The sequence below is a fragment of the Lithobates pipiens genome, unplaced genomic scaffold (assembly GCF_037356315.1).
Source record: "Lithobates pipiens isolate NorthernLeopardFrog02 unplaced genomic scaffold, aLitPip1_a1.2 Scaffold_8, whole genome shotgun sequence".
NCBI classification, from domain to species: domain Eukaryota; kingdom Metazoa; phylum Chordata; class Amphibia; order Anura; family Ranidae; genus Lithobates; species Lithobates pipiens.
Window position 1 is genome coordinate 287,987,771 of NW_027507903.1, and position 13,893 is coordinate 288,001,663.

General features: G+C 41.3%; 1 protein-coding gene across 2 annotated transcripts in view; it reads left to right on the forward strand.

Moving 5' to 3' along the window:
- GFRA3 (GDNF family receptor alpha 3) overlaps positions 1–13,893 on the forward strand; it is a 92,122-nt gene that overhangs the window by 44,273 nt on the left and 33,956 nt on the right. For both annotated transcript variants that reach the window (XM_077472347.1, XM_077472346.1), the window contains exon 2: positions 11,771–12,040. In XM_077472347.1, coding sequence (XP_077328473.1) covers positions 11,771–12,040 — 270 coding nt within the window. The remainder of the gene's footprint in view (positions 1–11,770; positions 12,041–13,893) is intronic.

Sequence of the window (13,893 nt, forward strand, 5' to 3'; positions counted from 1 at the left end):
AGCAACCTCTTAGGAGTGAAATAGGCTCGATGTACCAACATCAAGTGCGATATTTTTTGTGATGGAGAAACCGATATCAATGGTCCTAGCTTCAATATTCTCCTCCACTGTTCCTCTGTAATTTCTCCTATATCCTCTTCCCATTTCCTCTTTTGCTTAACCAAGTCAAGTTCCATATCAGGGCCTTTACATAATAATTCGTACATGGTGGATATAAACCCCCTAGACTTATCTATCTTGTGTATCTTCTGTGATAGAGATGTCTTATCCAGCTCAGGTATCTGTGAGCCAAACTGTGCTTCCAAGGCATGCCGAAGCTGTAAATATCGGAAAAATGTCTGCTGCGGTATATTATATTCCCTTTTTAAATCCACGAATGTTTTCAAGGTTCTGCCCTCATATATTTGACCCAGCCTAGTTATACCCTTCTCCTCCCATGTATTAATTTTCCCTATTGATAGTACTTCCTGCAAGTTCTTGTTGTCCCATAGGGGCGTGTATTCTGACCATTCCATACACCCCATTCATTTTTTTGTGGCTTTCCATACTTTACTCATCATTACTATTGTGGGATCCTTACGCTGAAAAGAGCTTGCCTCTAACGCATCCATCAGTGTTTCATGTGGAGCCTCTATCAACCTCACACTGCTGTTTAAATTACCCTCCTCCTGATCACCATCCACCATGTGTTGCAACTGCGCTGCTAGGTAATAGTTCCTAGGACAAGGTACACCCACTCCCCCTCTGTCCGTTGGTAGCTGTAACGCCTGGAGCCGGATCCTTGCCTGCCCCTTATTCCAAATCAACTCCCGGAAGAGAGTTTCAAATTTTCTAAACCACCTCTTACATATCCAAACCGGGGCGTTATGTAAGGCGTATAGTAATTGTGGTAACCATATCATCTTAATCAGGCTACATCGGCCTGCTACCGACAAAGGAAGCCGGCTCCAGGTGTCACAGCTCCGCTTAAATTTACCCAATAACGGAACTATATTTTTATCCACATACTGGCCAACATCTGTTGTTAGATATATGCCCAGATATTTCAATGCCCCTACCACTTCCATTTGCGGTATCTCCAATGCAGTCACAGTGCTCGGGTTATCAACTTGGAGCAACTCTGATTTCCCCCAATTTATTAGCAAACCCGTGAATCCTCCAAAGTTTTCTACGACAGATTGGCCAGTATCTCCCAAAAAAAGGAGAACATCGTCCGCATATAGAGAAATTCTCTCCTCCCTGCCCCCTTCCCTTTGGAACCCAGCTATCTCAGAGTGTAACCTAACAGCGATCGCCAACGGCTCCATTGCAATAGCGAAAAGCAACAGGGAGAGTGGGCCCCCCTGCCGTGTACCTCTGCTCATTTCTATTTTTTCAGACTGTTCCCTATTAATTCTTATTTTTGCGCTGGGGGCACTGTACATCATTTTAATCCATCCAATGAACATGGGTCCAAATCCACACTCCTCTAGGACACGCCATAGATACTCCCACTCTAGGCTATCAAAAGCCTTGGTCATATCCAGAGACAGAATGGCTCTCGACCCCCCATTCACCGCTGGCATTTGTATATTCAGGAATGCCCTTCTTACGTTCATACTGGTTGATTGTCCCATTATAAATCCTGTCTGATCAGGGTGTATGAGCTTATTGATAATTTTATTTAACCTATTTGAAAGTACCTTAGCCAATATTTTGATGTCAGAGCATAGGAGCAATATTGGCCTATACGAGGCTACATCCTGGGGGCCCTTTCCTTCTTTAGGTATCACGATAATAGTCGCCTCCATCATGGATGCTGGTAATCTCCCCTCTAACTTTGCCCTTTTCAAGGTCCTAAGCAACTCCGTGAGTAGAATCTCACTATATTTCTTATATATCTCCACCGGAAGTCCATCTGGACCTGGAGATTTTTGGGAGGCCATTCCGGCCACCGCCTGATGTAGCTCACTTAAGGTTATGGGGGCCTCTAGGTCCTCTCTCTCCTCTTGGGTGACAGTTGGAAGCTTCACTTTCTCCAGAAAGGACACCATATCTTCTTCCTTCCTCTGATCCCATGTTTTATATAATTCCCTATAATAGGCCCTGAAAATCTCAACTATCTCCTTCCCGTTGGTGGTAACTGTCCCATTCATGGATTTAATTATTGGGATAGTAGAAGGGGGGGAGTTAGCTTTCACTAATCGAGCCAGCATTCTACCCACCCCCTCTCCTTCCCCGAAGCGACATTGTTTCTGAAACAAACGTTTATTTTCTTCTCTTTTAATAATTACCAATTTATACCCCTGTTGTTTATTTAACCATATTACTTGTTTCTCATGCGTTGGATCCTTAATATAATTAACCTCTGCCTCTATTACTTCCTTCCTAATTTTTTCCTCCCAGCTCCTGGATTTTTGTTTAATTTTAATCACCTGTTGAATCAAAATCCCTCTAACAAATGCTTTTAGTGTATCCCAAGTTATATCAATTGGGGCAGTATCTGTATTAAATGCTATAAACTCTTTTAAATTCTTTGAAACTTCTTCTACATCCTTCATTAACTCAAGCCAGAATGGGCTAATTCTTCAACCCCCCAACATCTTTTTTCCCCTCCCTGTACTCACTGACATTATCAAAGGCGAATGGTCCGATACCCCTCTAGGCATGTACTCAATCTTTCTCACACTTTGTAATGCTTCTTCATTACCCAGAGCCAAGTCTATTCTGGAGAGTGTTGAATACGAGCTTGAAAAGCAAGAATATTGCTTAACGTTCACGTTCCTCACTCTCCACATATCTATTAATCCAACTTCCTTCAGGAAGTGACAATCTCGTTGTCCCTGTCTCCCCGATTTGAGTTTTAATGGCTAATCTATCAATCCGGCTATCAAGCACTTCGTTGAAATCTCCCAGTATCATGACTGGTACATCCTCCTTGTCCACCATGAAGTCCATAAGTCTATACATCACCTCCATTTTAAACGGAGGCGGTATATAAACACTCACCAAAACATATAGTCTATCCTCCAAAGTACAGTACAAGAAGACAAAGCGGCCCAGTTCATCAATACTAGCCTGCCTGCAGGAGAACCTCACCCCTGTTCCTATTATCACACTCACTCCTCTCGAGTAAGATGTATGGGTAGAGTGATACTGATTTTGATACCTCCTATTTTTAAATTGGGGTATAGTTGCTTTAGTTAAATGTGTCTCCTGCAGGCAGGCCAGTCCAATCCCATACCTCTCCAGCGTGGAAAATACTGCAGCTCTTTTAACTGGACTACCCAAGCCTCTGACATTCCAAGAGGCAATGTTAAGTATTTTATCCTGCATTACTCAACCATAACAAAATAATAAAAACAACAAAAAAAAAGCGGAAAAAAGCATGAATTTTAAACAAAAAACCCCTATAATATATCATTCCACTCGTGCTCAATCCACTTCCTCTTAAAATGCAAATTCTTAACAAGTGTATCGCCTTTATAATAATAAATTCCATAAATTCCATTTGGATTAATATTTGTGTACAAACTGTGTTATATTCAACCTTGACCCTCTTGTGATTTTCTGTACTCAATATTTCTTGAATCCTTCCCCCCCTCCCGCCACCCAGTTATCCCCCCATCCCACCACCTACCTAGGTATTCCCCTAGGGGATTACACGTGACCTTTTCACACTCATCCCTTCCATCCCTCCCCTCCTCCAACTTCCTACTCTCATATCGCCTTACCTCCAATGGGGGTTGGATAAAGATAAAAAGAAACAAAAAAGATAAAATAAAAAAATAAATATCCTCTTCCCCTATCACTCTATCTATCCTAAATTCATACCTCATTTAAACCTCCCTCACTCTCCCCCCGTGTACCAATATTCCAAACCCCAATTCCCCCCCCACCCCATCCTCCGTCCCCTCCCTCTATCCCCTTAATGCATCTACAATAGCCCCTTATTTGCTTCCAACCATGAGGTTGCTTCAACTGGAGAGTCAAACAACTGAGTTCCACCCAGTGCTATTATTCTCAGCCATGCTGGGTATAAGAGTGCGTATGTGACCTTATATGTCCGTAAAGTACGTTTAATTTCCAAGAATTCGGCTCTTCGCCTCTGCAACTCCGGTGAGTAATCTGGGCAGAGAGAGATCTTTGCTCCGTCATAGGTAATATTTCCCACCTCTCTTGCCTTACGCATCAAGGTCACCTTGTCATTACAATTAAAAAACGTCAAGATCATTGGTCTAGGACGACCCCCGAGGGGTGGAGCTTTGAAAGGGACTCAATGGGCCCATTCTTTTGAAAAAAAGGATGAAAAACTCTCTCTTTTCCGAACAGTTCGATAAACCAAGATTCTAAAAATTTTATCTGATCAAGACCTTCACATCTCTCAGGTAGTCCCAACATCCTAATGTTATCCCTTCGGAGCCTGTTTTTTATTTTGTCCATTCTGGCATTTTGATTACCCAATTGCTTTCTCATACTATTAACCTCTTGACGCAGTGGATGTAGATCATCTTCTATTTGGCTTACCCTTGTCTCCAATACTACCATTCTTTCCGCTGCCCTCTGCATATCCTGTCTAATCAATAATAGTTCCTCCTTCATACTTTTAAATTGCCCACACAGTTCTCCCAATGAGGATTTGCATGCGTTTACAGCTTGAAGGACCTCCCTTAATGTTGGATCTTCCTCAGTAGGAGGGCTGCCTCTAGTAGCAACTTCACTCTTGCTCTGAATTGCCCCTTGACGCTTACTTGCGTTCCTTTGACCTAGTGCAGCGGCAGCGTTTGAACCTGTATGACCTTGACTTTTTCTGTCCGCTACCCCCCTGCTGTATTTTCACTTGCGATGGTTGAAGCTGTTGTATCATCTGTGTCGACTGCTCACCCTTTGTCGGGGACTGACTAGGGGTGCGAGCATAGCGTTCTAACTTCACTGCAGCTGCTTGTGCTGCCTGGACATTCTTTTCCTTAGAGGAACGGAGCTGCAGCGCCCCTCCGTTCCCCTGTGCTGCCTGCTCCTCTCCTCGCTGCCTTGACATCTTTCTGCAGGTCACTGTAAGAGTGAAAAAGCGAAAACAACAAGGTGGCACAGAAATGAAGAGTTGGTAATGATGAACCGGTGATAGGGGCAAAAAAAAAAGGAAAAAAAAAGAGGGGGGGAGAAATGACAACCAGAAACAACAAAAAAAAAAGGGGGGAAAGGGGGGGGGGGGAGGAGGCTCCTATGCTGGGCACGTTGGGTGTACATAAATCAGTCAGCTTTCCATCAATAAAACACACTACAAGGCCAGTGCCCTGTTATAAGAAAAGGAAACGTTTTTTAAACAGCTGACGTTCCTGCGTTCTTTATGCGGTGGGAGAGACTTTTAAATTCACACAGTCCTCAGTCCTGGTACCTCTCTGTCGGTATTGTCCATGTGAGCCTGTTTATACAGTCTATTTAGAGGTTTCCTTAATGCACAATTACAGCTCAGCATTGCTCACATAGACCTTCTTATCTAATACAGCCGTGCCTAAAATGAGGGGGGGTAGGTAATCTTTGTAGTACAGCCAACATAGTACTCCACCGCCTCACCTCAATCCAAACCCCCCTCAGTCACGTCTCGTTCCTCGTACCTCGAGAGCGTTTATGTTTTCATCCAGGTACTTCTTCACAGGGGAGAATATCTTTTCCCAGCCTCTCACCACCACCTGGGACGCCGTTCAGGGCCGCACACCACTCGCTGTTCGTCCACGTCTGTACTGGGTGGGTCTCGGCTGCGTTCGGCTCCCTTCGATAGGCATCGACTGTACTCTGCAATTTCCGGAGCTTTTCGACCGTTGGTCCACGGGCCTTCTCTGCGTCTCTCCAATCTCCACTCAACTTCCTCAGCGAACGTACGCCAGAGCGACAAAAACACGGGGAGAGAGCCTGCCGGTGACCTACTCACATCGCTTCATTCACGCTCTCCCAGACGCACCACTCACATCCGGCCACTCCCCACTAAAAAAGCGCAACGTGGCGATGAGCCTCTGCTCCGGAGTGATCTATGGGCTGCTTTAAGCTATTTCTCTTGCAGTTTGAGTTCTGCTGTATAGTGGACTGTAAGATATCAGATTAAAAACAATTATATACATTGATTGCATTTAAACAAATTACATGAAATGATGGAATAATAAATACAGGGCAACATAAAGTGGAACTAAACTCTCATCATCAACATTAACTAATTATAATCCTTAATTCGATAGGAAGGTATATTATACTAAATGTTTTGAGATTTTTTTTCACAATGATGGAACCTTTATAAGGGTTAATAACAGAACAATACGATAATCCAGAAACAGAGATGAGATTATTTTTTTTGCTTCCTGGTTTCTGGCCTAGGCCAAAATAATGTCATACATCCAAGTAATCTTAAAGTAATACTAAATGCACACTGTTTAATTTATGTTGTCCCTTCTATGTCTGTATGTGAATGATGGCACTGTAGTTATTTACAGTATCTTTTTCCTAATCAGTATAAAGCTGTCACATGACCCAGATCTTTCCCAGGCTGTGTGTAGGGAAACATAAGCAGGAAGAGCTTCTTGTCCTCTGCTGCTGGTAATAAAATATTAAATATCAATAAACTGTTAAATTGTCATACAAATATATATTTGAAATCAAAGATTTATTATTTTTTTAGCAATAACATGGTGTTGGAATATTTCTGCCAGTCACAGGCTGTGTCATGCCCCTCCAGCCTGTGTCATAGAATAAGAGGGAGGTGAAGCCTCCATCAATCTACATGTAATATCCCGTCCCCATTGTGTTTAGCTGGTTCGTGTACATGGAGGAGGAGGGAGGGAGTTGGCTGTCATTTACTACTGCATTTCCTCCCTATCAAATCTGTGCAGCCCATGGGACTCTATAGTCCCATGGGCTGATCAGATGTGATAGGGATGAAATGCTCAGAATACTGTAGAAACTCACTGAAAACTGAGCATGTACAGAGCAGCCAACACTGCTCTGCAAAATCACTAGCTGCATTAGGGACTTGGACACAAGCGGTAGATAGAGAGCAGCAGGATCAACCAGGTGTTTTGCAGAATACAGAACACGAATCTAATAGTGACTGAATTTTTATGAACAGCATTTATTAATAGTTTTTTTTAATGTTGGTTTAGTGACACTTTTTATCTCATCTGGTAGAGGGGAGGTGGGGCTTTTTCAACAATGCACATCCTATTGCTTGCATGCCTAAGCTAAGGGCAGATGGATTTCAGGAAGTAAATACTAGACATGTGTACACTGAAATATTTTGTTTCAGAATTTCGGTTTCATCCGAAAAATACATTTATTTAGTTACTCCCGAAATTTGTTTTTATTTATTTTGTTTCATTAAAAAATGCATTTGTACGAAAACCCGAATTAATTCATTTCAAATCTGTCAATTGAAGGCTTATGGTGTCTGTAGATTCGACGAAGCAGCTAAACTGTACGATACCGCGATCATACATTTCCGGTCGATTGCTCCATCCACAAGCTATAGTAGAATTCTAATGTTGTTTGACTAGTAATAATTAGAATTATTAATCATTATTACTAGTCAAACAACATTAGAATTCTTTTATAGACTATGGGCGGAGCATTTGACCGTAAATGTCCGCTCGCTGTGATCGTATGTTTTTAGCTGCTTCGTCGAATCTTCATGTCGACCGGTATTACTGCATGTTCGATAGACACAGATCGCTATTGTCCCTGTCGTGTCGAATCTTCTATCTATCTATATCGAACTGTTGTCACAAAGATACGAAAATAAAACGGATACGAAAATAAAACATTTTTTTATTTGGGATCTTTCAAATTTCAGATTCTGTGCGTTTGTTATCGTTTTGTTAAAATGAACACGGAAATCCCTGAAATTCTGGCGAAAATGCATTCACACTATAACGAATGCACATCTCTAGTAAATACTACATGAATCATCTGCCCTTACTCAAGATAGCTGCAGCTAGAAATGCTAGGGGGGCATTTTCAAACTGATTTCTCAACAAAATAAAGAATTGAGACAAGGATGGATGGGTACTTTTGCTTTGAATATTAAAAATACATTAAATAGCGTTTTCAGTTTGTGGTGCTCAGATACAATTAGTTCTGCTTTAATCTGTGTATTTTACAACTGTCTACAATGCAGTTTTAATACTTTCCCGATTAAAAGTCACATCATAACTGTTTATTTGTCTGCTAACATGCTGTAAAGTATAAATATTTGGTACATTGTGCATCTTTTTTGCTGAAGTTAAAAATACAGATTTGACTTTTACATTTTTGCAATATAAATAATTTTCCAGGTTCAGTTCTGATTAATAAATTGGTTTTACGAGATTGTGCGTTGGTGTCCCCTGGTGTCACCACAGTGACTCAATAAACGGCATTTGGAACCATCCGATGTGCAGCCATCTCTTTTATATTTCAATAAATTGGTTTAGAAGATCTTAAAATGTTTACCCCTACATAAAGGATATTTTCCATTTAAATATTTTTTGCTCTATACCTAGGGGTTATTTCCAAAAATCTTTGCATACAATGTATAGACATACAATCAGGCATGCATGTCTATTCCCACTAGAGTCTCAATACATTTTTTTTCCAAAGATGTTATGGAGTGTATGTTATTTTGAGGTTTTTGTTACATATATATACATTTACAAAATCTATTAGCCTTTTTTGGAAGGTAGATTGGAGTTAACATACTACCCTTTGAAACAAGGGGACACCCTATTACAAATATATCCCAGAGGGGAACCTAGATCTATGATTTAATTTATGGATCCCATAAATAACAGAGTGAGATACTAGTAGTATCTCACTCTGTTGCTGTAGAACAGTGATTCTCAATCAGGGTTCTGTGGACCCCCAGGGTTCCTCCAGAGGTTGTTAGGGGTTCCTTCAGTATTGAGCAATTTCTGCCTCTCAGATAAGTTCCCACTGACACCATTGATCCTTTTAGCTATCTGTAAGGAGGTAATTCTTCCCAATGACCACCAGTGTAAGGACCATTCTTCCCACTGACCATCACACTAATATATCATGAGTCATAGATTTCTAATTTGTAGCAGGGGTTCCCTGAGACTGGAGAACTATTTCAAGGGTTCCTCTGTGTTGAAAAGGTTTAGAAAGGCTGCTGTAGAACTATAGTTCTTATCCTGCTTAAATGAGGATCATACTAACTTCCTAGTGATGAAAAATGTTCTCTCATCTAGCTGTCAAATGTCCCATAATAGAATGTTCCATTGTAGCCTCTAATTATATTCCTCACTAAGCATATGCTCCTCAATGCATTTTTCTATGAATCCATTTATGGGTCCCATAAATAATGTAACTAGGACTTCCAGGAGCATTTCACTCTATTACTGTAGAATTATAGACCTTGTCTTGCTTGAATGAGGATCATACTGACTTGCTAGTGATTAAAAAAAATCCTTCATACTAGCTCGACTAGCTGTCATGTCCCATAACAGAATCCCCATCCAATCTTCCAATTGTAAGTTCCTAACTAGGAGTATATTTTTTATTGTGTATATTTACCCCTAGTCACTCCTGAGTCCTGAGCTAGCACATACCATAGCTAGGGCAGAAGGGTAAGGATAATAATGCCCATTAGAGGGCAGTCAGAGGTGTAAGTATGGTCTGGTCAATTTCTGGCTAGTATCATTTCTAGGTACTTTTCCATAAACATGCACACTAATCCCAGCCAAGCTTATGATACATAGAGGGGATGGGCAGCTGTTATCAGCTATCGGTGGCAACAACAATTATATTTCCTAATGCAACAAGTGCTTTTTCCCCAAGGTTGTTGATTGGTGGTATCTGGAAGTTCTCATTAACATAAACAGGATACAAGATCCAACCAAATTATCACTTTAGTCTTAAAATAAGATGTTTTTGAAACATTCATATTAGTATTATTACCCTGGTATTGCCTACCCAAGGTCCTCTTTTGTGCCTGGAGTAACATTAGAGTTGGTTGCAGATTCAGCCAAAAGCAACAAGATTGGGTGACTGTCTTCTATTGTGCATATGGTAATGTTGAATAAGTCTGCCATATGCTTACTACAATGACATTATAAACCAACATTACAGTGCCTTGAAAACGTGTTCATACTCCTTGAAATTTTCCACATTTTATCATATTACAACCAAAAATGTAAATGTATTTTATTGGGATTTTATGTGATAGACCAACACAAAGTGGCACCTAATTGTAAAGTGGAAGAAAAATGATAAATGGTTTCCAAATTCTTTTACAAATAAATATGTGAAAAGTGTGGGGTGCATTTGTATTCAGCCACCTTTACTCTAATACCCCTAACTAAAATCTAGTGGAACCAATTGCCTTCAGAGGTCACCTAATTAGTAAAAAGAGTCCCCCTGTGTGTCATTTAATCTCAATATAAATACAGCTGTTCTGTGAAGCCCTGAGAGATTTGTTAGAGAACCTTAGTGTACAAACAGCATCATGAAGGCCAAAGAATACACCAGACAGGTCAGGGATAAAGTTGTGGAGAAGTTTAAAGCAGGGTTAGGTTATAAAAAAAATCCCAAGCTTTGAACATCTCACGGAGCACTGTTAATGTTCAATATATCATCCAACAATGGAAAGAGTATGGCCCAACTGCAAACCTACCAAGACATGTCTGTCCACCTAAACTGACAGGCCAGGCAAAGAGAGCATTAATCAGAGAAGCAGTAACTCTGGAGGAGAGCAGAGATCCGCAGCTCAGGTGTGAGAATCTGTCCAAAGGACAACTATTAGTCGTGCACTCCAAAAATTTGGCCTTTATGGAAGATTGGCAAGAAGAAAGTCGTTGTTCAAAGAAAGCCATAAGAAGTCCCATTTGCAGTTTGCAAGAAGCCTTGTGGTGGACACAGCAAACATGTGGAAAAAGGTGCTCTGGTCAGATGAGACCACAATTTAACTTTTTGACCTAAAAGAAAAACGCTATGTGTGGCTGAAAACTAACACTGCACATCACCCTGAACATACCATCCCCACCGTGAAACATGGTGGTGGCAGAATTATGTTGCGGGAATGCTTTTCTTCAGCAGGGATAGGGAAGCTGGTCAGAGTTGATTTGAAGATGGATGGAGCCAAATACAGGGTAACCTTAGAAGAAAACCTGTTAGTGTCTGCAAAAGACTTGAGACTTGGGCGTAGGTTCACCTTCCAGCAGGACAACGACCCTAAACATACAGCCAGGTCTACAATGGAATGGTTTAGATCAAAGAAAATGAATGTGTTAGAATGGCCCAGTCAAAGTCCAGACCTAAATCCAATTGAGAATCTGTGGCAAGACTTGAAAATTGCTGTTCCCTGTTGCTCTCCATCCGATCTGACAGAGCTTGAGCTATTTTGCAAAGTAGAATGGGGAAAAATGTCACTTTCTAGATGTGCAGAGCTAGTGGAGACATACCCAAAAAGACTTGCATCTGTAATTTCAGCGAAAGGTGGTTCTACAAAGTATTGACTCAGGGGGGCTGAATACAAATGCATGCCACACTTTTCAGATTTTTTTCGTAACAGTTTTTGAAAACCATTTCTCATTTTCCTTCCACTTCACAATTATGTGCCACTTTGTGTTGGTCTATCATATACAATCCCAATAAATAACATTTACGTTTTTGGCTGTAACATGACAAAATGTGGAAAATCTCAAGGGGTATGAATACTTATTCAAGGCACTGTACATTCTAGGTGATGCAGTTTTTACTAACCTGACTGCTTACAGGTAGCAGAGTATATGACATTGAATCATCTTTTTGACAGTTGACTTCCTATCTGCAAACTCTGTGGAACCAATTGATTGCATCTTGGCTGAAGAGAAGTGTTTGAAAGATTCTCCCTGCAGAGCCAGCTACCATGAGTACAAGAACTGTTCCGGAACAGATGTGATGGACCAGGTCAATTCTGTAAAGTGTAAAGAAGCTGCTGAGGTTCTTTCCCAGAACTCTATAATGCAATGCAAGTGTCAACGAATGAGGAGGGAAGAGCATTGTTTGAATATTTACTGGGCTGTTCACCCAGATTACGTTCATGGTGAGTCTCTGTTTCATTCAGCTTAAGGTTGCAATACATTGGGTTTTAATTAATTAGAAAGTCTGTTTAGCAAAATTTAAGGCTTACATTATGATCACATATATAATAATTATTTCATTATAATACAAGATAAAGTCCCTGTTTTTGATTAGTCATGGAGGAGAACTGACAACAGTAACTGAAGAAGGTACAACTGTATCAAACATATACACTGTGCAATATGTGAAGAAATTAGAATTCCTAGTATTGAAAACAAATATATTACTCAGTTATTCTGTCTGTAAAAATGTATCTCATAATTCACTTAATGAAATAATGTGTCATTTAGCCTAAGGCTGGATTCACACCTATGCATTTTTAGTGCTTTTTGCATATTTGCACTACAGAATGTGCTCCATAGGAAACCATGTTCAATGGACTATAGTGCAAATCTGCAAAATGCAAAAAGCACTAAAACTGCATAGGTGTGAATCCAGCCTAAAAAACATCCCAGCAGATAAGACAAATAGAAGGTCAGGTAGATCCTTAGTATGTTTCTGTGTAAAAGCAAACTTGCTGCTGCATCCACTATTATTGTTGCCGGTGTGTATCAGGAGTATTTACATGCAGTACTCTTAATAGCATTATACCTAATGGCACCTGCTTTGTACCCCCCCCCCCCCCCCAAAAAACACAGGAAAAACATGTGGAGACACCAAGGCTACCTAACATAAAGTCAATGCTGTATAAAATAAGGGTACAATGACTTTAGAGGTTGGTTAAGTGGCTCCAACACAGCTAATTTTCAAGAACCACATCATTTATTGTGTTTTTGGAAATTGCAAGTTGAAAATTTTTATGTAGAGAGCCCCTAGGGCAGGGGTGCCGAACCAGTGGCCCGCGGACCCATCAGATGTGACCCATGACCTCCTGCTCTAGGATGGCGAGTTGGCAAGTCCAGATTTCAGGTTGCCTACCTGCCATGCCAGAGCATCAGTGTTGTGAATGAAGCCAGCAGTAGAGAAAAGGAAGCAGCTGCGGAACAAAGCTGTATAAGCCAATACTGTATAGCACCGGCTCCTGTCATAGGTGGAGTGATATCAAATGCACTCTGCCTGGGACAGCAAGTTTATTACTAAAATGCAGCGTATATATGGACATATCTGTTCTGCAGTGGTTACTGGGCTGCTTTCAAACTGATCTGCAGGTGTAGTGCAGAGCACCTGTGGCTTAAGTGCACTGAGCCATAGACTCAGAAAGTGCACCACACCTGAAGGATAGAATAGAATTCTATGGCAAAGTACAGCTAACCCGCAGGAAAGCCACAGGTTCACTACGCTGCACCCACGGTGTCGGTAGACCGCAGACCATCAGTGTAAAAGCAGCCTTAGGCCCCTTTAACGTGATCAGTCTGATCCAATCGCACCCTCCATTCACCTCTCTGGAGCGGCAGATGTAAACAGACTTGTGTCCATTATACCTGCCTACCTCCAATCAGATCTACTAAAAAAGCAGAAGGGGATCCGGTCCCTTCCATTTGTTCAGATCAAAGGGCCCATAGAGAAGAGTGAGCTGTGTCTGTGTCCCCTTTGCATAGGCAGAGTGGACGTGGAGCTGTCATCTGCCCACTCTGCTCATTTTGGCCCGCAACTGGTTACAAAGTCGCTTAAGTGGCCCTCGCTCTTCAAAAGGTTGGACACTCATGCGCTAGGGGAATAGATACCCATGATCTACATTGAAATATCAGAGATTGCAAGTTTAGAGTTCTCTTTGTAATCTGCCCATCACGGTCTTTAGTGGTGGCTGACGGGGGGGGGGGGGGGGGGGGGGTGGCTAACCATGATGTGGACCAAAATATCAGAGATCAAATCACA